This window comes from Electrophorus electricus, chromosome 21 (assembly GCF_041902795.1).
Source record: "Electrophorus electricus isolate QZ-2024a chromosome 21, ASM4190279v1, whole genome shotgun sequence".
Classification (NCBI taxonomy): domain Eukaryota; kingdom Metazoa; phylum Chordata; class Actinopteri; order Gymnotiformes; family Gymnotidae; genus Electrophorus; species Electrophorus electricus.
Genome location: NC_137517.1, coordinates 17,738,064 through 17,765,272, shown reverse-complemented (window position 1 = coordinate 17,765,272; position 27,209 = coordinate 17,738,064). Strand labels below are relative to the sequence as shown.

At 39.1% G+C, this 27,209-nt stretch overlaps 2 protein-coding genes and 2 long non-coding RNA genes across 4 annotated transcripts; 2 read left to right on the top strand and 2 right to left on the bottom strand.

The window, feature by feature from the left end:
• The first annotated feature begins 3,181 nt into the window (after positions 1-3,181).
• Positions 3,182-9,410, top strand: LOC145653016 (high affinity immunoglobulin gamma Fc receptor I-like). The gene is made up of 5 exons (XM_081704887.1): positions 3,182-3,212; positions 5,194-5,229; positions 5,677-5,952; positions 6,467-6,763; positions 8,214-9,410. The coding sequence occupies exons 1-5, from the start codon at positions 3,182-3,184 to the stop codon at positions 8,540-8,542; spliced, it is 969 nt and encodes a 322-aa protein (XP_081561013.1). The 3' UTR covers positions 8,543-9,410.
• An 84-nt stretch (positions 9,411-9,494) lies between these two features.
• LOC145652915 (uncharacterized) lies at positions 9,495-10,716 on the top strand. The gene is made up of 2 exons (XR_014119194.1): positions 9,495-9,683; positions 10,395-10,716. It is a non-coding gene; the product is annotated as an uncharacterized LOC145652915 (long non-coding RNA).
• A 4,484-nt stretch (positions 10,717-15,200) lies between these two features.
• Positions 15,201-16,894, bottom strand: LOC145652930 (uncharacterized). Its single transcript, XR_014119214.1, has 3 exons — positions 16,815-16,894; positions 16,538-16,597; positions 15,201-16,007 (listed from the first exon to the last, which is right to left on the bottom strand). It is a non-coding gene; the product is annotated as an uncharacterized LOC145652930 (long non-coding RNA).
• A 758-nt stretch (positions 16,895-17,652) lies between these two features.
• Positions 17,653-25,440, bottom strand: LOC145653015 (Fc receptor-like protein 5). The gene is made up of 10 exons (XM_081704886.1): positions 25,371-25,440; positions 23,040-23,075; positions 22,450-22,725; positions 22,008-22,346; positions 21,471-21,749; positions 20,866-21,114; positions 19,142-19,420; positions 18,123-18,227; positions 17,925-17,999; positions 17,653-17,726 (listed from the first exon to the last, which is right to left on the bottom strand). The coding sequence occupies exons 1-10, from the start codon at positions 25,399-25,401 to the stop codon at positions 17,653-17,655; spliced, it is 1,743 nt and encodes a 580-aa protein (XP_081561012.1). The 5' UTR covers positions 25,402-25,440.
• Positions 25,441-27,209: the final 1,769 nt, after the last annotated feature.

Genomic DNA, 27,209 nt, shown 5'->3' with positions numbered 1-27,209 from the left:
TTACCATCACCTGTCTTGCTGCTGACAGGACAGACATATCTCGACTGCAACATAACAGGGTTTTCTAACTCTGCAGGAATTGTATAGTGACTGCTGTCCCTTAGAGGAACTTGGACTCAGTAGTGGACCAAAAGTCCATCGCACACACAACTTCATTTAAAAGCTTTTGATTGGTCACTTGTATTGTTTGTAATCAGTGTAATAAAAGCCAATACTATCAAAGCCACTGCTACATGATGGAATATGATTTCTATATAACAAACATATTTTTTCACAGCATTTAGCAACACACAATTTTAACTGAGTACAGTTAACTGAGTATAAGTTGAGCGTTAAGGGTCTTGCTCAGGGGCCCAACAATGGTAACTTGGCAATGAATGTTGAACCAGCAACCTTCCAATTACAAGTCTACCTTAACCACTGAGCTAGATTTTCTCTTCCTTTTGTTTGATGTTCCAGAGAGCTGAAGACTGAGCTGAAGTTAAGGGGAAACAGAGTCAGCCATTTAAAATCTACCACATTAATAAGACTTAGAAAATCTAGCACACATTAACATTAACAACGATTATTATAAGAGAACCGAACACTGAGCGGTAAGCCGTCACTTCAACAGCATTTCGTACTTTTCTTGAGGTAAATCAGGACGTTATTTGGGTCGTGTAGCGCTAAAACGCTGTAAATGACGTTAGAGACGTCAGTTCATCCCCACGAGTTTGACTCAACTGATATAATCTGTATGGCGCACTGTCTCCCTCTAGTGGTAAGAACAGGGTATTACAGGCGAGACGAGACAAGGCGTCAGTGGACAAGAGGGATGTTTTTTTCTTTTTAATCAGCTAAAGCTATTGTGTGTCTACGGTGTATTTAACTAAACAATATTTTCAAAAGATAATGAATAATATTATTAATATTATAATATGATTGCCGGTGCATAACCTGCTGGATGGAACTGGCTGAGAAAGACGCTTCACTGTTAACATTACTGTTAATAAAAGTCCCCATTAAAATTACTGTTAATAAAAGTACCCAATAACTACAATGTTAAGGAAAAAGTCCCCATTACTTACACCATTAATGAAAGTCCAGATTAATTACTATAATGGTAATATAAAAGCCCCCATTAACCATAATGTTAATAAAAGTCCCCATTACATTTACAAATAAAATACTCCATTATCTAAAAGTCCCCATTAACTATTTACTCTATTATCTTTACTATTAATTAAAAAAACCCATTAACTATACCGTGTCCCCCAATTATCTAATTTGTAAATTAAAGTCTTGATTAACGATACTGTTAATAAAAGTCCCCAATTAACTATAATGTAAATAAAAGTCCCCATAAACTATATTATTAATAAAAACCCATTATAAGGAGCTTCTCTTGTGTTTCTATCAGCACTGGATCTGTGTTTGCTGAAGGTTCTCAGACTGTAACAGAGACTGGAGGAGGAGGAGGAGGAACCAGGACCTGTACACATGTTAACTGTTAATAAAAGTCCCCATTAACCTTACTGGTAATAAAAGTGCACATTAACCTTACTGGTAATAAAAGTCCCCATTAACCTTACTGGTAATAAAAGACCACATTAACTATACCATTAAAAAAAGTCCTGATTAACTATATCATTAATAAAAGTCAGGGAATCAGGCCCTGTACACACGTCTGCAGACCACTGAGTGAAACACACACCAGCTCTACATCACAGGGAAACAAGACTTGCTCACTCTTACAACACACGTGTAAATGACATGAAAGGATTGGAATGATTTAATTATATAAAAGGCATCAAAATACTAAGACGTGTATGATAGAGTTGTACACCTGTAACATAGAGCTGTACACCTGTATGATAGAGCTGATGATATGTTCTATTCTAAGTTTTGTGAAGGGTAAATAGAAGGATATAAAATGTAGTACCACTGAGAGCCACAAGAGGCATCTCAGCACAGTGAGGTCAAGAGTAAATGGGGCCTCAAACACGTGTCCAAATACTTATCTACTATCTTTAACATCAACCCTGCAGTTACCATCCATCACTCATATTTATGTACCTCTGTGTCTCAGAAACAACAACAAAGACTCTGTAGAAGCAATAGATTATTAATACCCCAAAACATCCCCTGGATACACACACACACACACACACACACTCACACACACACACACACACACACACACACACACACACACAAACATACACACACACACACACAAACACACACATGCACATGCACACACAGACACACACACACACGCACGTGCACGCGCGCGCGCACGCACACACACACACACACACACGTCACACACACACATGCGCGCGCATGCGCACACACACACACACATACACGCACACACACACACACACACACACATGCATGCACAAACACTAATGCACCCAAATACGCACCCGTACACACACACACACACACAAACACACATGCACGCACACACACACGCAAGCACAAACACATATGCACGCACAAACACACATGCACCCTAATACACACACGCACACACACAAACAGAAATAACATAAATGGAGGCATGAGCTCAGAGGGAGGTGAGTGTTGTGGTTTCTGTTTTATTTCAGCTGTGTAGCAGAGGGAGGAAGTGCAGGGTGGTGGGTGTTATGGACTGTTAGAGGTGATAAATAGTGACCTGCTCTCTACTTCATGTTACTGATACTCAGTGGTGTTTAATAATATTCATTTAAAGTGTGCAGAATCAGACTTAATTCTCTCTTCTTTCACCTGCACATTCTCTTTTCTACTCTCCACAAACTTTGTGTTGAGTTTGCATGGATCTGGTGTTAAAGTGTGTAAAGTGTGTGTGTGTGTGTGTGTGTGTGTGTGTGTGTGTGTGTGTGTGTGTGTGTGTGTGTGTGTGTGTGTGTGTGTGTGTGTCTTTGAGATAGAGAAGTAAAATGTAAGATCATTATGGAAAGAGGAAAGAACTGGAACCACACAGTCTGAAAAATGGAAACCATGGCCTCTTCTCTCTCTCTCTCTCTCTCTCTCTCTCTCTCTCTCTCTCTCTCTCTCTCTCTGCCCCCTCGCTCTATGTCTATCTCTCAGTATTTCTCTCTTTCTCAGAAGTGTGCTTTGACTAGAGAACACAGGAAGTGATGAGTCTTTAACACACACAGTCACTCAGTTTGTCCATCATTACTGGGACAGCATGGCGCTCAGTCCACTCCCTGTGGTGCTCTGTGAGTAAATGTTCTCTTTATGTCTTCATTAGAGTCAGAGGTGCTGTATTAAGTTGGTAATGTGCAGTCTGAGGATCCTGACTGATGAGATTATGTGAGTTAGTTGTGTAGTTCCCTCAGAAGGGAGGATCAGAGTTTCACTTCCATGTGCTCAGGTGTTCTCACTGTATCCAGATGTGTTATGGAAAGGGTTCTGTTTGATGTACTGGGCTGGAGAGCAGGAGGAGAAGTTCTTGTACATGTTTGTACTCAAAATGGGAACAGACCAGTTACCAGTGTACTTCTACACATCAGTGTAGCTGATGAAACACAGAGGTCATATGGACGCTTACGACTCTAGCAGATGTGTTTGTCAGAGTTTAACAGTAAGACCAGTGAAGAGAGAATTACAATGATCAACACTAGAGCTACTGAAACCATGGAGTAGGGTTTTAGAGGAGAAATAAACAGATTTAGTGAGGGATCTAACATGAGGTTCAAGTGAAAGTGTGGGGTGAAGAAGAACCCCAAGATTCATAACTACCTGCACAGGGTTGACAGCCATGACATCACTATCACTATAGAAACTTGACAGTCTGTATATTTGGGATTTGGATCATACCAACATAATTTAGGAATTGAGAAGTCCGTAGAGTACAACAAACCCAAAGAATGACCACAGATATGAGTGGGAAAACCTACATGCTATGTGGTGTTGAAACAGTTCAGTTCACTACAAACAAACCCGGTAGAAAATCAGCAGATAACATCCACTGCTTGGACTGTTTTGTGTGTTTGTGTAAATTAATAACTACAACAGTGTGATGGAACAATGTAACCTACTGTGTATATTAAGATTTTAACGGACTAAATGTGTAAAAATACTGTAACTTCAACAAATGTAATGTGAGTAAACAATAAAGTAAGGTGATGATCAGCAGGAAATGACCAAAACATTTTTGTAATATAAACGGACACACTTATATTAAGAGAGGGAAGAATGATCTTGACCAACATAGTCTGGCTGTATGACACAAGAGAGACTCTTCATTTTATAGATATGAAAGGAAACCCTGTGACATGAACCACAACACACACAGCTGAACACTGACCCAGTAACTCAGCTGTAGCACCAACCTCAGTCTCGCTGCTGAACACAAGCTCAATTCACAGACAAAACCTCCCAACAAAGGACCCACTCCTCACACTCACTCAACCAGGAAAAACAACACCTACCACCCCTAACAAAGGACCTACTCCTCAGACTCATTCAACCAGGAACACCAACACCTACCCCCTAACAAAGGATCCACTACCACACGAATATGAGACGGCACACACACAACTCCACTGGATTCTTTTTCAGTGCTTCATGTTATCAGCAGAAATGGGGAGATGCAAAACAACAGTTCTACAGTCCTGGAACAGCTCACAAAACCTTTTATTTTCTCCCATTAATATTGCATGACTATTTAATAATTTAAGGCCATACATGAATCTCAGAAACAGATTCACAAATTCAGCAGATTAGCGAATCAGTGTCACGATCCCGAGCATCGCCGCATTCACCTGATTTCTGTTTCTGTTTCCAGCCTGGATTTCATTTCCATGTGATTCCATGTGATGCCAGCAATAGTGAATCTGCTCATCCCACAGCACACACCACTGCCCACAGAAACATAAATCACAGACGCCCCCTTGTGTTCAAAACCTTCAGCACTCTAACATTCTCTAAACATGTTTTATCATGAAAGATTCATTTCTTTCACCTTTTATTGGAAGTTTGTGAAAACATCAGTCAGGTTCCCCAATCCCTTTGAAGCGTAGGTTAGATGAACAATTATACAGTGTTAACCAGAATGTTAAGATGGTTTTATTTAAATGAACAATTATAAATACTTTTATTTTAATTGTGTCTAAAATGTTTTGCTCTGATGTGTTTTTTAATAAATTAATTATTTCATTGTTCATATTCATATGTTCCCTGTTTTTATGTTCATAGTGCTGACTTCATTTGTTCAAGCTGGACTTGCTCAAGGTGATTTATATTGTTTACTTTTTCTATATTTTATGTACAAGTTTGATTTATATATTAATGTTAATCCACTCTGTGTAATATGATTTTAAAAACAGCTGTGAAGGTAAATAACTAAAGTGGAGTGTGTTATTGTTCTTTCTTCTGACATTGACTGTAATGTCCTTGGATAAAACCCAAACTGCCATTATTAAGTCTAGTCAGCTTTTTCATGAAACATGGAATGATGTCGTTAGATATTTTTGGAAAATTTGCTATTTAAAATTTATTCATTTACACCTTTACCATTTTATAATATGTATTTTATAATTATTGGATTTATTTAGTATTAAAAACATGTTCCGGACCAGACAACAGTGACATATGTGATAGATTTAGATTTAGATCTGTGCAATTTATTTGTTTTTAAAGTAACTGCATGAAGAATTCAAATGTTTAATGTTTCTGCAGGTCATCCTAAAGCTGTTGTGAGTGTAAGTCCTGATAATCACGTGTTCAGAGGAGAGACTGTGACTCTCAGATGTGACATACGGCTAGAAGGAGACACTGGGTGGACATACAGCTGGTATAAGGATGGCAACAATTCCTACCCACACACCACATACAATCCATACATGATCAGCTCTGTTACACAGTATGACAGTGGTACATACACCTGCAGCGGGTACAGGGGAAGAGACTCTCAGAGCTCAGAGATCAGTAATGCTGTTCCATTAACTGTGTCAGGTGAGTTTGGACTATTTCTCTCATAGCGCATGATAAGATCACTGTGATTTAATGAAAATTAAACTTGAACTAAATGTAAACCTTTTGTTCAAATAAACTCTTTGTAGTCAGTAGCATAATATACACTGAGTCCACATGCATTCAGTCACTTGCTGAGGGCAAAACTGAAACTATAACTGTGCTTTTACACTGCTGTTACAAAACTGTTTAAGTGACATAAAAGAGCATCACAGTCCCAATTACAAGTTTCCCATTACTGGACAAAGTGTCCAAGGTGTTACTGGATGGAATAATTAAGCGACTCACACTCATGAGTTCACATTTTACACTCCAATCACAATCAGATCCCACATAATCTCCAGATAATCTCCACAAAACACAGTGATTAACACATTAGAACGCAGCATCGTGGGTCTAACCTGTTTGTTATAATATATGTAAATACAGAGTGACTCCAGGAAGACATTGGGGTCAGTCAGCTTTAACATGCAGTGTTCTCCAACTCTTTCTACAGATTTACCCACAACTACACTGACTGTGGAGTCTCAGAGTCCTGTGTTCACTGGAGAGTCAGTCACTCTGAAGTGTGAGGTTCAGGGTTATGTTTGGTGGGCATATCAGTGGTGTAAGAAAAAAGCACAGAGTCAGTGGAGTACAGTGTTTCAGTCTGTGTTTTACACTGTAAACAGAGACACTCTCACCATCAGTGGAGATGCTGTAGTTAATGGGGATCAGTACCGGTGTAGAGGAGCACAATATTACAGACCAACAGCATCACAGTACAGTAACACTGTTACCCTCACTGTACATGGTAAGATTACTGTCATTTCATAAATGTAATGTCTATTTTATTAACTTAAATTATTGTTTGTTAAATAATTTACACTATTTGTATTCAGCATCATAATACATGCTCCATGTATTGTGTTTACTAGGCAAAAAGGAAATTATAGATGTACAGTAATTACAGTTACACTACATTGTATTAGAGCTGTACTGTAATTACAGTTCCACTGCATGGTATTACAGTTGTACCGTAATTACTGTTACATTACATGGTATTGGGGTTGTACTGTAATTACAGTTACACTACATGGTATTAGACCTGTACTGTAATTACAGTTACATTACATGATACTGGAACTGAAATGCAAACGTGCTTCTTTTCTTGTTACCTTAGTGTTCCGATGTCATTACAAACTTATAATGGATCTTAAAAGTGATGCACAAATTTATAACAATGAGTGAGCTCTGTTAGAGCAGGTGAAACACTGAACAGGGCTGTACTGTGGTCCTACAGGACTTTTATTTTGACAGCCCTACTTTAAAGGCATTTGTTTCCCCCCTGCACTACAAGACCTGATCTCACTAATAGCGCCCCCTTCTGTGCTGAAGAAGAGAGAACACAGTGACCTCACATAGTCTGGAGCAGAGAGACGTGTACTTCTCAGTAACCAGCAGCCAGTGTTCAGTTTTAGTAGGTTTTATAAGATTCCAACACATGATCTTATTGAGAGGTGAACATAAAAGCAGAATTTAATTACTTCTACAATGGAGCCTGAGCTGGTTCTGAATGTGCAGTATAATTGTACAAAAATATTCAGTAGAGAGACCATCACACTTACATGTGAATGAGTTGGAGTGTAATCATGACCCAACCCCATCTCAAAGTCCAGAGGGGTAACAAAGACTAGGGAACAAGGAGGCTAAGATAACACAAAGGCAAGGAGTGAAAACTTACGGGCTTTCCAAAAACATTAAAACAACCAAACACATTCAAGCCTAATAATGAACAGCAAAAACACCAGGATCAAGACAGGGTTTAAATACAAGAACCAAAAGGTAAAAACAAGGGACACGTGCAAGCAATCAAATGAGGGTAGGAGGAAAATTAAACTAAAGGTATGGAACCAAAACACACAAGACAGGGAAACCACGCAAGATAGAACCTGGGAGGGACTAATCATGACATTAACATCTACAGATATGAACTTGGACAATTTAAATTAAGTGAAAACAACTGAATTAATCAGAATATAAACAAATCTGACATAAACAGTTAATTAAAAGTCTGTTGATTAATCTACTGCTTCACTACTGCTACACCATGTTACTGAGAATCTATTGTTTTTATTTTAAAATGTTTAAAATACTGAAATACTTCATCTATTTTTAATATGAGAATGTTAGTCATTTCATAGATATCTCTATGCACTCTGTCATTGCATATTCTGAACTGTGTGTTTCATCTCCATCAATAGTTAAACCCACACCTGAACTCACATCAAGCCTTACAGGAGCTGCACTGGTGGGAAACCCAGTGACTCTGCACTGTAAGCTGGACCAGCCTGCTGGATGGAGCTTTTACTGGTCCAGACACACACAGAACCCTGAGAATGAGACCAACACTGCAGCAAACTCCTACAACATCAGCTCAGTGGCGCCCTCTGATGGAGGCCAGTACTGGTGCAGAGCTGGCAGAGGAAACCCAGTCTACTACACACACTACAATGATGCACTCTGGGTAAATGTTACTGGTGAGGACCAGTTTACGGTCTATAACCACCATAGAAATAAAATTTATCAGTGATATTTTCAGCAAAAATATGAAATATCAGTAGATTGTCATTAGAACGTCATTAGATTGTCACTACATGTACTGGGGAGTCTTGGACATGTGCACATATTGGCCACTAGATGGAAGCAGTCAATAAAATTTTAGTAGAAACAGGACAAACCAGATCATAAAATGTCTGATTTCCTGAATAACAGGAAGCTGTCATATCTGCTACATGACATGATTTATGTGATTCTGAATTAATGGATTTATTCAACATTAAAACATGTACAGGACCAGACAGCAGTGACTTGTGTGGTAGATTTAGGTCTGTTTACTGGTGAGTATCAGTTGACAGACTATATTAATAGAAAACATGGTGTTGGTAATCTGTGAGAGCTGAGTTGATATAATTATGCCTGACTGGATATTTTACTATATGAATCATTATTATTTAGACAAGAAAGTGTTAAGCGTCCATTGTTGTGTGATTCCCTTTTGTAGAAAACCTGCTCCTACAAACTCTTTGGATTTGCTGCTCAGTTTAGTTTTAACTGTAGCAGAGCAAATATGCAGCAGCACATAAATAACTCCTCTCACTCACACACAGCCTTTTATTATTACCCAGTTAAAATAAACAATGCAACAGATTCTGTGTAGTGTGATATTACAATTTTTGTAAAGTGGTTGTGTGGTTACATGAATAAATGAATGAATTAAGTTATACAGCTTGTTTGCAGTGAGTCAGTTTTCTTTGGTTTATATTTTTATTTTGTTTAATTTTATTTTTTATCATTCCATTCTATTATGATCACTTCCATGTTTCGTCATGTTGCTTCTTGTTTGTAGCTGTTCATGTTTTTCATCTGTTTAAAATAAACGTCTTTGTTCACACGGCTCACGTCGGTATCCCATCCCTCACCCTCAATGCTCTGCAGAGTCACAGAAGCACTGTAGCTCTTCAGCTGTGATTAATTCTGTGTGTGTGTGTGTGTGTGTGTGTGTGTGTGTGTGTGTGTGTGTGTGTGTGTGTGTGTGTGTGTGTGTGTGAGATCAGCTCTGTCCCATTCAGAAGCTCCACTCTCCATCCTCAGTCTGCTCAGTAGTCTACTGGCAGTCTCTCCATATCTGCTAGTGTCCATCGTGCTGGGGGTCAAATGCTACAGAGCTCACGGTAAGAACTCTTCCTCTTAGACACACATTACACACACTGGAAGAAAAGAGGAAACAATCTTACATTTGTTTGAATCTGAAAGCGCATCGTAAGGTTGGTCTTTCTTCTCTGTGTTTGTATGACTTTCACCACTCTGTCATGACTCTTAATACTGCTAAGACAAGCAGGACACATGACAGTAAAGTGTCTGTTATGTGTAATCCATAAAAATCATGGTTTATAAAAGCAGCACATGGTCATGAAACCAGTAGTTAAAAACAAGAGTGAAGAGAACAATGACTGGAACCAGAAAATGTTACTTTAGGCAAGACAGCAAATACTAAAAGAAACATGAGTGTAAATACACACACTAACTAGAGCCAAACAACACACAGTCACGACAGAGCAGAGAGATGAATGAAAACAAAACAGTACAGGTTACCATGGGAACCACAACCACCAACAACTTAAAGGTTTTATATAGTTTATACTTTTGTAAACAGACATTTAAAACTATTTTATATGCTGGTTTAATAAAATACTGATTTTCTCCCCACAATCATTGACAATGTCGACACGTTGCTTGCGTTGGAGACAAGACACGCTTTTTTTCCTTCTCTGAACTACAAGACCAAGACCACAATAAACATTTATTAAATGATAATCCAATAACACCAGGGGGAGTTTTCTAACACCTACACTTTGATTTCTGTGTTTAATGTTTTTCTACAGCTCTGACTGAAACCAGAAGCCAGAATGCAGTCTCAGAGGAGTGAGAGTCTAAAGGAAAATACTGAAGATGGAAGGACATTGTTCTGTTTGCTTGAAGTCATTTCACATGAGATTGAATGTTTGAACTCTGCTAACTTACTGCCAGCTGATAACCAGTTTATATGAAGCATCGTGCAGTAATGTTTTCACTTTTAAGCACATGTTACTATTGTGTGTCATTTATTCCAATGTTAGAATATTCTCATTTATTTTAATGATCTTTTACTTTGTTGGACTAGTTTACTTTTTTATGTTCTAGTTAAATAAATAACAACCAAATAAATTGTGTTCATTATCATTACACTGATGTCAGATGAGATATTCAGCAGCCAAAGAAACACTATCTCAGTGTATTTCATAACAGACTTTAGATTTTAAGTAATCAACAACTAGACAACAGATTAATGTTTTACACATTACTTCACACTGACTCTCCTCAGCTTTAATGTGAAACTGGTATAGTTCACTGGGTAGTGAAGTCTACCCCTGCTGTAAGATGGAGTGGCACTGATGATCAGATACATCATCCCAGTAAGGAAATTCAGGAGGAACTGGGGTGGGTATATTAGACATCCAGTGAACAGGCAGGGCTTTATTTCCATGTGTTGGAAGCAGGAAAAATTAGCAAGTGTAAGGATCTGAGAGACTTGAACAAGGACCAAACTGTGATGACTAGACAGCTGGGTAGAGGGAACATCTCCAGAACGGGAGGTTCCAACACACCTCCTTCAGTCTTTACATTTATGGCATTTAGCTGACACTTTTATCCAAAGCAACTTACAACTATGACTGAGTACAACTTGAGCAACTGAGGATTACAGGCCATCTTCAAGAGCCCAACACTGGGAACCTGGCAGTGGTGGGGCTTGAACCAGCAGCTTTCTAACTACAACTCAAGCACATTAACCACTGAGCTCCCACTGCCCCAATATGTTATTTTTATTATGTTGTCATCTCCTGACATCACCCCTCTACAAAATAAACATCTCCTTATCTAGCGTATCTAGCGCCTACCTTCCTGAATCCCAGGGTGCTTTAGAAAGATTTAGCCAAACCTTAAAGGCCAAGCTGAGAACGTTTTGTTTGCCGCACGAGAAAGACTGGGACGTGGACCTCCTCCTCTTTCTGCATCACTGCATCACTACCTGGTTTGGGAACTGCACCGTCTTTGACCGCAAGACCCTTCAGAGAATAGTGAGAACAGCTGAGAAGATCATTGGGGTCTCTCTGTCCTCCATCAACACGTTGCATCCGAAAAGCCACCAGCAATGTGGAAGACCCCATGCACCCCTCACATAAACTGTTCACCCTTTTGCCATCTGGAAAAAGGTACCACAACATCCGCTCCCTCACCTCTAGACTGTGCAACAGCTTCTTCCCAGAAGCCATCAGACTCCTGAACTCTGGCTAACTCCAATTCCAAACAAATGAACACTTCTATACACACACACACATACACACACACACACACACACACACACACACACACACATGCTTATATACAGTCATGCACACACACGCGTGCACACACACAAACACACGCTTGTACACAGTTGCACACACAGACATGCTTATACACAGTCGCGCACACACGCGCTTATACACAGTCGCACACACAGGTTTTGTATTGGAGAAGTTGCTGAAGTCAAACTTCACACACATATGCACTCCTTTTGCAGTCTTGCACAGAGTACTGTACTAAATCAGCACAGTACTCTGAACTGTTCTGGCTGCTACCAGTGACTGCTATGTTCAGTATAGCATGTCACTGACTCCTATGCACAACCCACTTTACATATTCCCAGTACTGTGTACTGGTCAAAATAAAGGCACTGTCTGTTCATTGTGTATTGTTCCTGTCCTGTGCTTATTGTATGACATTATTTCACTGTATTGTATTGTTTGCACTCATGTAGTGTGTTGTCTGTTGCACTTGCTTTATGTTAGATCCATGGTCCTGGAGAAACATTGTTTCGTTTTTGCTGTGTACTTGTATATAGCTGAAATTACATTTACATTTATCGTTACATTTACGACATTTAGCAGACGCTCTTATCTAGAGCGATTTACAAAAGTGCTTTGTCATTTACTCATAGAATATCCTATTACAGTACAGTAGGCTAAAATTCAACATACCAATGAACTAGAATATTGTAGAATACAGGAATCAATGCTGATACCTAGAAGTACAAAATACATAAGGTCTATCATAAGGTCTATCTAACCTATTTGTTAATTCCAATAATATGGAGGCTTATGTCTGAAAGTTATTAGACTATCCAGTGATTCTGGTTGGTACAATATCTTGAGCTGTCCTACTTCAGAAAAGCGTTGACAGGAACGCCGACGTCTCTATAACCGTTACCAATCTGTGCGGAGGACAGTCCGCGTGAGACTCTACACGTTTGCTCGATCTAAATCAGAACACTTTTTAAAGTTCAGCGGGAAATTAAAGCCTCTGCTATGAACCATGTGACATGACATCAATGGCAATCTGACTTTATGCTCAACTGGTATCAAGAAATAAAACCATTGTCATGTCTGTGATGAAACTGATCATGAAGTAAACATAACTGAAACCACAAGGTGGGTGATTATACAACTACAGAAATCAGTGGAAAATAATGAGTTTGATGACTGAATTTGCACTGTGCTAAAGTAGGAGACTAACACTTGTCTAAATGGTGGCTGATATGCTCTCCTACTTTGGAGAATTACCTATCACTGTAAGTTCAAATGACATTATTTCTTTACTATTTGAACAAAATCCACCATCATACATGTTATACATGTATATGTCTTAAATATTTATGTGAAATGGAACATGAAAGAATACACTGTATATGAAAGGGGACATAAGTATAAATGTTTTATAACAATTTTATCAAGTTTAGGTTTATAGAACTTTTGCATCTGGTCAAGGGACATAGAGCACATCTCTGCCTTTTGTATTCACAGTAAATAATCATAAAAGGAAAAAAAACACCAATAAGATTCTTTATTTGAAATATAACCTCTAGAGGCTTGTATTACCAAAACGTCAATAAAATGATCCAACCAATTAAAAGGGTTACAGATGCTGTGTTTTGAGACTTGGTGCCCTCACACACATACTGAGAAAACCACACCAAAGAGGAAAGTGACATGCATGTCACACACGAGACCAGACAACATATGAGGAAGCAAATTTTAACCCGATTGAGAATGAAATGCAGGGTGGATAAATCCTAAACACACATCAGCAGAAACACCATGACGCTTTTAGCCAAAGTGACTTACAATTATGACAGAACACAACTTGAGGGTTAAGGGCCTTGCTCAGGGATCCAACAACGGCAGGGCTTGAACCCACAAGCTTCCAATTACAAGTCAAGTACCTTAACCACTGAGTTACCATTGCCACATGAGCTAACAAAATATCTGGGGAGACAAAGCAACAGAAACAGACAACAGTAAGATCAAAAACCTGTCAGACTCTCCAACTAAACTACACAACAAGAGAAGCTTAATCACACTAATACTAATCACCAAACAAGGGTGCAACACGATGGAGTGATTCACAAGGGGGAGGAGTTCAGTACTGTAGTGGGGCTGATCTGTGGTGACCAGAGGTAGTGTCCTCCTGAACCAGTGGAACAGTCCAGTTCTGTCATACTGACACTATTATAAAGTAATAGTAGTGGTTCTGGTGTCATTAGTAATGGTGGCACAGTCCAGTTCTGTGATACTGACTGTGATATGTACTTCATATCCTTCAGTCTGTAGTGTTGAGTCTCACTGGGGATGCCCACTAGAGAACATCATTGTCATGATTAGTCCCTTCCATCTTCTGTGTTCCCTCGTTGTCCAGTAGTTGTAGCAGTCCAGGGTCATATTATCTACACAGAGAGCACGGGAATACATGATTAAACAAACAAAACACGAAGGCAAACAGGGGAAGCAGGCTATAAGAAAGAGTAGGAAACATGAAGGCACAGAGTACAAAGAAACACAACTACTCAGATAAACATGCAATGAACAGCATTGATACCGGGAACACAACAGGGTTTAAATACATGAATTTAACAAGGTAGAAATGAGAAACAGGTGTAAGCAATCAAACGAGGGGCGGAGAAAAAGAAACTACGGCATGTAACTAAAGTAACACAAGACAAGGAAAACACGAAACACGGAAGCTGGGTGGGACTGATCATGACAATCATCAGTATTAGGATTAAGATTAGGATTAGGATTAGAAATTCAGTCATGAAGAGTCAGGATCTTGTACTGATCCTCAGAGTCCTGATGTTTATTTGTGCACATATAAAAACTTCAGATCAGATTTTTCTTCATCAAAAAGAAGGGTGCTAATATAACAATGAGTAGTTAATACAACAACACCGAAGTGAGATCAGGAGGAGATGAAGACGTAGGATAGAGAGAGAGAGAGAGAGAGAGAGAGAGAGAGAGAGAGAGAGAGAGAGAGAGAGAGAGAGAGAGAGAGATGGGAGGAGGAGAGAGGAGGATAAGAGATAGAGAGAGAGAGACAGGAGGAGGAGAGAGGAGGATGATAGAGAGAGAGACAGGTGTGGATGAGTCCTGAAAGTCATCACCTCCTGAGAGTCATCACCTCCTGACCTTGATACCTCACAGACAGACACGAGGGCACAGAAGACGTACAGACATTTAGAAAAGTGCAGAAATACAAACATAATATAAAACTTAATCAAAAATAATTACAAAATAAAACAAATACATATTGATTCCTTCACCCTAGTGAGGCTCATTACAGAAGATCACCAGGATTAGGATTAGGGTTAAACCCTAGTGAGGCTCACTACAGAAGATCACCAGGATTAGGATTAGGGTTAAACCCTTGTGAGGCTCACTACAGAAGATCACCAGGATTAGGATTAGGATTAGGGTTAAACCCTAGTGAGGGTCACTACAGAAGATCACCAGGAATGTCCAGGTCTTTAATTTACAAAGTGCTGCAGTTACATAACACTGCAAAAAATAAAAATCTTGGCTCAAAGGTTAAAAGTGGATCTTAATGTGTCTCTCTGAGTGACTCTAATAACAAACACACAAAGATAAACAGTCACTCAATCACAAGCTTCAGAACAGCTGAAAAGACAGAAGGTCTGTTGGCTGTGAAGCCCCACAGAACTCATACACTCATCACCTCTACAGAGAAGGAACTCCAACACCACTGAATCTGATTCTTCTGGAATGTTTATGCTACAACCAGCACACTTCATATTTAGATTCACATGATAAAACACACAAACAAAACAATTCTAATGTTATCAAGCATTTCTACACTAAGAGTGAAACTAGTATGTTCCTTATGGTAAAACCACACTTTCACTGTAAGATATTTTACCTCCAACCTGTTACATCTCCATCTGTTATAAAACACCTTCCTGTTGTAGACATGAGTATCTGACATGATAATTTAAAATGTGTTTAAACCAAATAAATGAATGAACACTTGGATAAGAGGGTTTAAACTCCTGGTCTTGTAGAAACTTGAGGGAGTAACACAGGAGAATGAACTCTGTTTCCCAGCAGTCTCTGCTGTTCCTCAACAACCTTGACAAAGATGATTTGAAAACATTCATTAGGATCAGTCATTATTTCTGTTTAATGTACATATAATCACTGTCAGTTCAGCTCCACTCTACCTGTCTTCTATTTAACAAAGCTGGCAAGTTCAGTTCTGTGCGCATAAACAGTGAAGGGCTCTTACATGTTTCATGATTGTTTATTAATTAATATAAACCTGAGCAGAAGTCACTTTGGATTGATATTCAGTTTCACTTGAAACAAGGTTTAAAATGAACACTGGCTTCTTTTTCACCGAGTCATGTTAATTAAAAATCCTCCAACCACAGCAGCTGCTACTGACAGTAATGAATGGAGTGGAGATCACTGAGCAATCTATGGAGTGATATCTGCTGACTGGCTTCAGCTCTGTTTCCTTTAATGTTAGCTGGTTTTGAATGACTGGTTTAAGCTCTTCTTATGGCCAGTTATAGTGTTCCTTTAGGTCTTTGGGTCCAGTAGGGGCTCGGTACAGCCTGGTACCTCTGAAATGATGCCATAGCTCTTGGAGCTCTGACCTTTGTGTGAGTCCTGCCTCAGCTCTGAGTACACAGTGTCTGCCCCCACACTGGTCTTTTCTAGTAGAGACAGAAGAGCTGGCATTAGACCACAGGAAGAACACCAACCCTCCAAATGATTAAACACAACATGACCTGTATAACCTACAGTGGGTAACTAAGCACACAATGTTACTAAGCAGTGATATCAAAATGTACAATCTTAAGAATTCTTCAGGTCAGCTGTATCTTGGTGTGTCACTGCTGTAGGTGACTAAAGTTTCTCCTTTTCATGTACCTTCTTTTTTCTTTGCTTTCTGTTTTGGTTTCAGTTCTACCTCAGCATAAGTGACTTCACTGAGTCCAGCACCAGTGTCTGCAGTAACAGAGAACAAAACCAAAGCAAACGCAGGCGTGACCTCTCACTGACCTTTAGTGTTCTAACCCACCAGCCAATAACATCTCATCATACACACTTCTTTCCCACAATGCACTGCTGCTGCTTTTGGAGACCAGCATGTGTTTCCTTTGTCTCGTGTGATGATTATATAGTAGCTATATATAGTAGTATATATACAGTAGAGTGATCTAGATCAGACTGTATTCTCCAGTGTGTAGTTATATAATACCTGTTATTTATATATATATATAATAGAGTGATGTAGATCAGACTGTATTCTCCAGTGTGTAATTATACAGAACCTGTTACGTATGTATAATAGAGGGATGTTGTGTGTGTGAGGTGTGTATTAAATCCCAGTGTGAAGGTGATGTGGATGTACCTTTATTCCTGCTTTTCTTGTTGTGTTTCATGACCTGAGCATAAGTGACATCACTGAAGTCATCTGCAGGTTCATCTGACACAGAGTGCAGTGTGTTTATCACAGAGTACAGTGTGTTTATCACAGAGTACAGTGTGTTCATAACAGAGTACAGTGTTTTTATCACAGAGTACAGTGTGTTTATTACAGAGTGCAGTGTGTTTATCACAGAGTACAGTGTGTTCATAACAGAGTACAGTGTGTTTATCACAGAGTGCAGTGTGTTTATCACAGAGTGCAGTGTGTTTATTACTACAAGAGGTTTCTGGGCTTTACTGTTTAGATGCATTCTGACCAAGTCTTTCACTACTATACTCAGTGGGAAATGAAATCGTTACCTGTGCCGCTCCTGTCTGCTGGCTTAGCTGTGTCATATATGTGGGCAGCTTCTGGGGTTAAAGGAAAAGACCATTTAATAAATGCTAAACTGAAAGATTACTGGACACAGTAGAGAATGAATCACAAGTGATGAAGGATTATTTAAATTGTCTTAGAGAAGATAAAGCTTTAAGTTAATTGTTAATAAGGAAAGTTGTTGTTGTCTCATGGTCTGAGCAGTGTGCAGTGGTGTGACTGACAACCCTCACCTCCTGACTCTCTCTGGGTCTGATCTGATGTCTGATTGATGTCTGACTGACTCCCAGTACAGCGACACAGAGATTCTGCACCAGGCAACATGGAAATAAAATAAAAGTGTTTAATACTGTAAACAGGTTTCATGATTTGTATCATAAAAACATATAATATTTAAACTATTCATAAATGACCTGCAGCTGATCTCAGACCTTTGTTGGTTTTGTAGCTCCACAGCAGGGTCAGTAAGATGAAGAACACGACCAAACTCGGTCCCACAGCCAAACCAACCAGGCCAAGAGAGGAGGAATCACCAGCTGAACTCATAGGAACCGAAACATCACATGAATCAAAATGATTTGTCACACGTCTTTGCTCCAGACTATGTGAGGTCACTGTGTACTCTCTTCTTCAACACAGTAGGGGGCGCTATTAGTGAGATCGGGTCTTGTAGTGTATGGTGGAAACAAATGCTTTTAAATCAGGAGTGCCAAAACAACAGTCCCGTGTATCATTTTTAAGATCCATTATAAGTTGGTAATGATAATAACAAGAAATGAAGTAAGATTGCATTTCACAGTTATAATACCATGCAGTATTACTGGAATAAAAGTACAGTTACAGTATATTTTTTACCCTTAATAAGTAAACACAATACATGTGGACTGAGTGTGTTCTGCTACTGTCTACAAAGAGTTTAAATGAGTAAAATAGATGTTAAACTCATGAAATGACTGTGATCTTACCATGTACAGTCAGGTAAACAGAGTTACTGTACAGACCTAAATCTATCACACAGATAACCAACACAATGTTTTCTATAATTATACACTGTAAACTGTTACTCACTAGTACACAGAACTAAATCTAAATCTATCACACAAGTCACTGCTGTGTGGTCCTGCAGATGTTTTAATACTGAATAAACCCATTAATTCAGAAGCACATAAATCATGTCCTGTAGCAGACATGACAGCTTCCTGTTATTCAGGAAATCAAACATTTTCTGATCTGCTTTGTCATTTTTCTACTAAAATGTTATTGACTTCTCCTCTCTAGTGGCCAAAGTATGCAGATGTCCAAGACTCCCCAGTACATGTAGTGATACTTTAGTATTGTGCCAACTTTTACTAAGGGTTGATAAGTACTGATATTTCATATTTTTGCTGAATATGTAACTGATAAATTAAATTTCAATTTTTTTAGTTATAGAATGCAAACTGTTCCTCACCAGTAACGTTTACCCAGATTGCATCACTGTAGTGTGTGTAGTAGACTGGGTTTCCTCTGCCAGCTCTGCACCAGTACTGGCCTCCATCAGAGGGCGCCACTGAGCTGATGTTGTAGGAGTTTGTTGCAGTGTTGGTCTCATTCTCAGGGTTCTGTGTGTGTCTGGACCAGTAAAAGCTCCATCCAGCAGGCTGGTCCAGCTTACAGTGCAGAGTCATTGGGTTTCCCACCAGTGCAGCTCCTTTAAGGCTTGATGTGAGTTTAGGTGTAGGTTTAACTGCTGATGGAGATGAAACACACAGTTCAAGATATGCAATGGCAGAGTGCATAGAGATATCTATGAAATGAGTAACATTCTTAGATTAAAAATAGATGAAGTATAAGAGTATTTTAAACATTTTAAAATAAGAACAATAGACTCTCAGTAACATGGTGTAGCAGTAGTGAAGCAGTAGATTAATCAACAGACTTTTAATTAACTGTTTATATCAGATTTGTTTATAATCTGATGAATTCAGTTGTTTTTCACTTTATTTGGGTGTCCAAGTTCTCACTGAACATGTAACAGGTATAAAACATACCATCTTAGCACACGCAACAAGCTGTTATAGACATGCCGTTAACATTTTGTAACTGGATTTTAACTGGACTTTGAGATGGGGTTGGGGTCAGGATTACACTCCTACTCATTCACATGTGAGTGTGATGGTCTCTCTACTCAATATTTGTGTCCATTTAGACTGCACAGTCAGAACCAGCTCAGGCTCCATTGTAGAAATCACACAGTACTTAAATTCTGCTTTTATGTTCACCTCTCTATAAGATCATGTGTTGGAAGCTTATTAAACCTTTGAAAGCTTTTTGAAAACATCTAATAGTTTTGATACAAGAAGTGAACTTGAAGGAATAAATAAATGGAATGTATTACTTCACATGCAGCTCAGCTGAACCATATCTGGTAGGAGTAATGGTAGTGTTGATACAGTAGGAGTAATGGTGGTGAAGGTACAGTAGGAGTAATGGTGGTGATGGTAAACAGAAATGAACACAAAAATGTTTATTGTCCAAAACATTCCCTGACAGTCCTAGAATTAAAATGGCCCCTAGTTTACAAATAGGTTCTACGCCTTTGGGACCAGTTATCTACTTGAACACAGTTAAATGTATCAATACATCCAGCAGTGTAATAGCATTTTATTTCTCTAAAATAAATGAGTGTATTACATGTAGATTTAAGCCTTAATTAATGTAACTGGATTCCATGTGAACACTTTGTTGCATTTATGTAAATACTGATTCACACCACAAGATGGGGCTGTTTGATTTCCTATTTCTGCTGTGGATAGACTATATAAAAAACATCTATTCTGTCTCTTAGAAAATGATGGGTAACAGTAACTTTACATGGCTTGAATGACTAAATGTAAGTAATGTATATCCATAGGCTCAAATACTCAAATGCATATGAAAATACAAATATATAAACTGAAGAGAGTTCAGTCAGGGACAGGACATGGTGTTCATGGTGTTCAGAGTAAACTCAGTACAAGCGTAAATTCATTACATCGAGTCTCACCCTGCACTGTGATGTTCACAGGATTACTGCTCCAAGATTCAGAATTATAAAATGATTTTCTTGCTAACATACATTTGAAGCTCTGGTTAAATTTGAAGCTCTGGTTAAATTAGTGTAATAATAAAGATGTGAAATCTTTAGATTCTGACCTCTGACTGAGACCCAGCTGTGTGGTGACTCTCCTCTCTCTGGGTGTTTACAGTAGTAGACACCCTCATCTGACTTTGAGACAGTATGGATGGTGATTTCTCCTGCAGTCTGGGTCTGGATGAGTGATCCATCTTTATATAAATCAGCTCTGAGGTGTGATGTGATAGTGGGGTGAAGTAAACAGTGTAGAGTCAGAGGATCTCCCTCAGTCACAGGATGAACAGAACTCTCCAGAATCACATCACCATCTAGAACAGAGAATTCACTTTACTCATCTTTTACAGAGAGAAGGATTCCAGCATGAATACTGAGTATTACACAACAGGGACACAGAACATTAACACAATAAAGTAGAAAGTAGAATCTCTCTCTCTCTCTCTCTCTCTCTCTCTCTCTCTCTCACACACACACACACACACACACACACACACACACACACACACACATTTCACCCAGAATATGTTAAATTAACAGATTTTCTTATTAACTCTACTTAACAGTTTTCTTAGTCAGTAACTGATAGTTCTATATATTGTGAACTATAATATAGTTATCAAACATTTCCTTTTCTCCTTAAATAGTGAGTGCATACATGCAGACTCACTGTGCACTGTGATGTTAACAGGATTGCTGCTCCCTCCAGATTCAGACTGACACCAGTACACTCCAGTGTGGGATGTGTAGAGGTATCCGATGGTGCATGTAGATCCTGTAACTGATCCCCAGAGTGATGAACAATCTGACACATTCCCACTGTGTGTGTATCCTCTCACTCTCCATCCAGGAGAGTCACTCTGTCCCTCACAGCTCAGTGAGAGAGAGTCACCACTAAAGTGTTGAGTTCTGCTGGGACTGATGATCAGAGAGTCTGGAGGAGACAGACCTTAGAAACAGAAATTATACATCACGTGTTATTATTATTGTCTTATCATAGCAGAAGTGTAGTGAACACATTTAACATGGAAAGATTACAACCAGTTTGATGCCTCCTTCGATGATTGAAAACTACTAATGACATCTAATTAATAACATATGACTAAGCTTTTGATTGTGTTTATGACAGTGATTGATGTTTCACAAACACACACACACACACACACACACACACACACACACACACACTGCTGTTGTTTGTCCTCACCAGTGATCCATAGTGGCTGTGTGTTACTGTACTGTGTCTGATAGGCTGGTTCTCCTCTCTCTGCTCTGCACACATAAACTCCTGTGTGATGTAGAGCAGCAGGACTGAGAGTGTAGGAGCCTCCAGCTCCTCTGATGCTGTCTGAGAGGATTTCAACACAATACCTCACAGAGTCATGAATGTATGTTACTGGAGTTACACATTCTCTGTAGGGAACAGCTCTGTACCAGCTGAATGTCCAGCCTGTAGCGGAGTCTCTGACCTCACAGCTTAGACTCACTGAGTCTCCTTCAGTCAGCCAGATCTGGGGAGACACACTCAGTACTGCCTGGGGTATCACTGTAACACAGCAAATACAAGTTATTGGGTGTTTAAAATCACTCACACACAATAGCAACCTTGCTATGAATGTCTATTGGCTGAATTCACAGTCCAAACTCACCTGACACAGTTAATGTAATAGCATTACTGATCTCTGAGCTCTGAGAGTCTCTTCCCCTGTACCCTCTGCAGGTGTATGTACCACTGTCATACTGTACAACAAAGTTGAATGTGTATGTATTGGATGTGACGTATGGGTAGATACTGTTGCCATCCTTATACCAGCTGTATGTCCACCCAGTGTCTCCTTCTAGCCGTATGTCACATCTGAGAGTCACAGTCTCTCCTCTGAACATGTGATTATCAGGACTTACACTCACAACAGCTTTAACATGACCTGCAGAAACATTAAACATTTGAATTCTTCATTCAGTTACTTTGAAAACAAATAAATTACACAGATATAAATCTAAATCTACCACACCAGTCAGTGCTGTCTGGTCCTGCACATGTTTTAATACTAAATAAATTCATTAATTATAAAATACATACACTAAAATGCTAAATGTGTAAATTAATACATTTAAAATAGCATTTTTTCATAAATGTCTCATTACATCATTCCATCATACCATGTTTCATCTAATAGTTGAATAGAGTTAATAATGGCAGTTTGGGTTTTAAATAATATATAAACAAAATATAAATCACCTTGAGCAAGTCCAGCTTGAACAAATGAAATCAGCACTATAAACATAAAAGAGGGAACATATGAATATGAACAATGAAATCATTAATTTATTAAAAAACACAATTAAAAAAAACACATTTTAAAAACAGTAAAAATAAAAGTATGTACAACTGTTCATTTAAATAAAAAAACAAAACAAGACACTTTAACATGCTAGATAACTTTTAATAAATTTTCATTTAAACTCAAAGGGAGTGGAGAAAGTGACCAAAATAGAGAAAGAAACGAATCTTTCACGATAAAACACATTTAGTGTAGTTTAGAGTGCTGAAGATTTTGAACACAAGGGGGCGTCAGTGATTTATGTTTCTGTGGACAGTGGTGTGTGCTGTGGTATGAGCAGATTCACTACTGCTGTTTCACAGTTCCACAATGTCTGTTACTTATGGACATCCTATCCAGCATTCTCTAAGTGTTTAGAGGGTTTATGAAGAATGAACACACTGTGTAACGTGGAGCGATAGAGAGCTGGATGCAGACACTGAGAAGAGCGAGATTTATTAAGGGCAAATCCAGAATCTGGGTCATTAAGACAGTCCAGGGTCATAGCACTGATACGAACAGATCCAGGAAATATATTAAACAAAAAGTACAAAATCTGGAAAATAAATCAACAGGCAAACCGAGAGAAAACAGGGTACAGATACACAGACAACAAGGCAGAACCCAGAACACTGACTGAATAAACGAAAACAAGACAAGAGCTCAGACAACAGCTTAGTACAAACACAATGAGCAGATAACGGCTAGAACAACCACCAGCAAGACACTGAGGAAAACACTGGGTTTAAAAACACAACCTAACAAGGTAGAAACGAGGAACAGGGGAAACTAATGAAGGCCAGAGAACTAAACGAGGGGCTGAACTAACGAAACCAAAACAAGGAATCACATATGGAAATGAAATCCATGGAAATCACATGGAAATGAAAATCAGGATGGAAACAGAAACTGAAAGCAGGTGAATGCAGTGACGCTCAGGATCGTAACACTGATTCACAAATCTGCTGAATTTGTGAATTTGTTTCTGAGATTCGTGTATAGGATTAATTGTTAAATAGTCATGCAGTATTAATGGGACAAAATAAAAGTGTTTGTGAGATGTTCCATGACTGTAGAACTGTTGTTCTCCATCTCCCCATTTCTGCTGATAACATGAAGCTCTGAAAAAGAATCCAGTGGAGTTCTGTGTGTTGAGGTTCATGTCACAGTGTTTCCTTTCATATCTATAAAATGAAGAGTCTCTCTTGTGTCAGGCTGATTACAGCCAGACTATGTTGGTCAAGATCATTCTTCCGCCTCTTAATATAAGTGTTTTCATTTATATTACAAAAAGCAAACGGTTAATAATGTTTGTCTTGGTCATTTCCTGTTGATCGTCACCTTCCTTTATTGTTTACTCACATTACATTTGTTGAAGTTACAGTATTTTTACACATTTAGTCTGTTAAAATCTTAATATACACAGTAGGTTACATTGTTCCATCACACTGTTGTAGGTCTTAATTTACACAAATACACAAAACAGTCCAAGCAGTGGATGTTATCTGCTGATTTTCTACAGGGTTTGTTTGTACTCTGTACTGAACTGTTTCAACACCACACAGCATGTAGGTTTTCCCACTTATATCTGTGGTCATTCTTTGGGTTTGCTGTACTCTACTGACTTCTCTATTCCTAAATTATGTTGCTGTGACCCAAATCCCAAATATACAGACTCTCCAGTTTCTATAGTGATAGTGATGTCATGTCTGTCAACCCTGTGTAGGTAGTTAGGAGTCTTAGGGTTCTTCTTCACCCCACACTTTCATTTGAACCTCATGTTAGATCACTCACTAAATCTGTTTATTTCTCCTCTAAAACTCTACTCCATGGTTTCAGTAGCTCTAGTGTTGACCATTGTAATCCTCTCTTCACTGGTCTTACTGTTAAACTCTGACAAACTCATCTGCTAGAGTCGTAAGCCTCCATATCACTTCCGTGTTTCATCAGATACACTGATGTGTAGAAGTACACTCGTAACTGGTCTGTTCCCATATTGAGCACAAATATGTACAAGAACGTCTCCTCCTTCTCTCCAGCCCTGTACATCAAAGAGAACCCTTTCCATAACACATCTGGATACAGTGAGAACACCTGAGCACATGGAAGTGAAACTCTGATCCTCCCTTCTGAAGGAACTACACAACTAACTCACATAATCTCATCAGTCAGGCTCCTCAGACTGCACATTACCAACTTAATACAGCACCTCTGACTCTAATGAAGACATAAAGAGAACATTTACTCACAGAGCACCACAGGGAGTGGACTGAGCGCCATGCTGTCCCAGTAATGATGGACTGACTGAGTGACTGTGTGTGTTAGTCTCAACACTTCCTGTTTTCTCAGAATTATTGCGAGTTCTTATAATGAGGTTATTTTAAGTTTCTTTACTATATGTGGTGTGTGTGCAAGCACATTTCTGAGAAAGAGAGAGAGCGAGAGGGGGGAGAGTGAGAGGAAGAGAACAAGCGAGGGAGAGAGAGAGAGAGAGAGAGAGAGAGAGAGCGAGAGAGAGGGGGGAGAGTGAGAGGAAGAGAACAAGAGAGAGAGAGAGAGAGAGAGAGAGAGAGAGAGAGAGAGGAGGCCATGGTTTCCATTTTATATTAAGTGCCTCCACTGTGTGGTGTGTATGTTGGACACAGTGAGGCCATAATTATTCATCATAATTATTATAAAGAATATTATTAATTTGAACTCATTTATTTAATGTAAATGTGTTGAATACACATTTGCAGGACCTCCATGCTGGGGGAGGGAACAGGAGGCAGCGCTGATCCACTTCTCTCCCCTGGAGCAGTTTGTCCTGCTCCAGCACACAAGGGTAGCAGTCAGAGGAAGAGCACTAGAGAATTCCTCAGGGTGTCACACAGGGACAGACACACGTGTTCTAGTATCAAGCCCTCATCACTCAGACACCACAGTAAGATGATCACACTCTAAACACTTTAACACCAGATCCATGCAAACTCAACACAAAGTTTGTGGAGAGTAGAAAAGAGAATGTGCAGGTGAAAGAAGAGAGAATTAATTCTGCTTCTGTACACTTTAAATGAATGTTATTAAACATCACTGAGTATCAGTAACATGAAGTAGAGAGCAGGTCACTATTTATCACCTCTAACAGTCCATAACACCCACCACCCTGCACTTCCTCCCTCTGCTACACAGCTGAAATAGAACAGAAACCACAACACTCACCTCCCTCTGAACTCATGCCTCCATTTTATTAATGTGTGTGTGTGTGTGTGTGTGTGTGTGTGTTTGTGTGTGTGTGCGTGTCTGTGTGTGTGTGTGTGTGTGTGTGTGTGTGTGTGTCCAGGGGATTTTGTGGGGTATTAATAATCTCTGTAGAGTCTTTGTTGTTGTTTTTGAGACACAGAGGTACATAAAGATGAATGATAGATGGTAACTACAGGTTTGACGTTAAAGATAGTAGATAAGTATTTGGAGACTTGTTTGAGGCTCCATTTACTCTTGAACTCACTGTGCTGAGATGCCTCTTGTGGCTCTCAGTGGTACTACATTTTATATCCTTCTATTTACCCTTCACAGAACTTAGAATAGAACACACCATACAACTCTATCATACAGGTGTACACCTCTATCATACAGGTGTACTGCTCTATGTTACAGGTGTACAGCTCTATGTTACAGGTGTACAGCTCTATGTTACAGGTTTACACCTCTATCATACAGGTGTACAGCTCTGTGTTACAGGTGTACACCTCTATCATTTTGATGCCTTTTATAACCTGCTATTCTTGAAGGTGCAGTTGTGCAAATGTGATTTAATTATATAATTACACTTTTATGCACAGCCTGGTCAAAAAAAAGGTCACACACTCTAATATTTCGTTGGACCGCCTTTAGCTTTGATTACGGCATGCATTCACTGTGGCATCATTTCCACAAGCTTCTGCAATGTTACAGCATTTATTTCTGTCCAGAGTTGCATTCATTTTTCCCCAGTATTGATTATGGGAGATTTGGTCCACTGCGCAAAGTCTTCTCCTGCACATCCCAAAGATTCTCAATGGGGTTCAGGTCTGGACTCTGTGGTGGCCAGTCAATGTTTGAAAATGATG

Bases quoted from the DNA above. Each gene is read 5' to 3' on its own strand.
- LOC145653016 (XM_081704887.1), top strand. From the start codon at position 3,182: ATGGCGCTCAGTCCACTCCCTGTGGTGCTCT. The intron at 5,230-5,676 runs GTGATTTATATT...ATGTTTCTGCAG, and splicing joins TCAAGCTGGACTTGCTCAAG to GTCATCCTAAAGCTGTTGTG. The intron at 6,764-8,213 runs GTAAGATTACTG...CTCCATCAATAG, and splicing joins TGTTACCCTCACTGTACATG to TTAAACCCACACCTGAACTC.
- LOC145653015 (XM_081704886.1), bottom strand. From the start codon at position 25,401: ATGGCGCTCAGTCCACTCCCTGTGGTGCTCT. The intron at 23,076-25,370 runs GTGAGTAAATGT...TTATGTTTATAG, and splicing joins TCCACTCCCTGTGGTGCTCT to TGCTGATTTCATTTGTTCAA. The intron at 22,726-23,039 runs GTGATTTATATT...ATGTTTCTGCAG, and splicing joins TCAAGCTGGACTTGCTCAAG to GTCATGTTAAAGCTGTTGTG.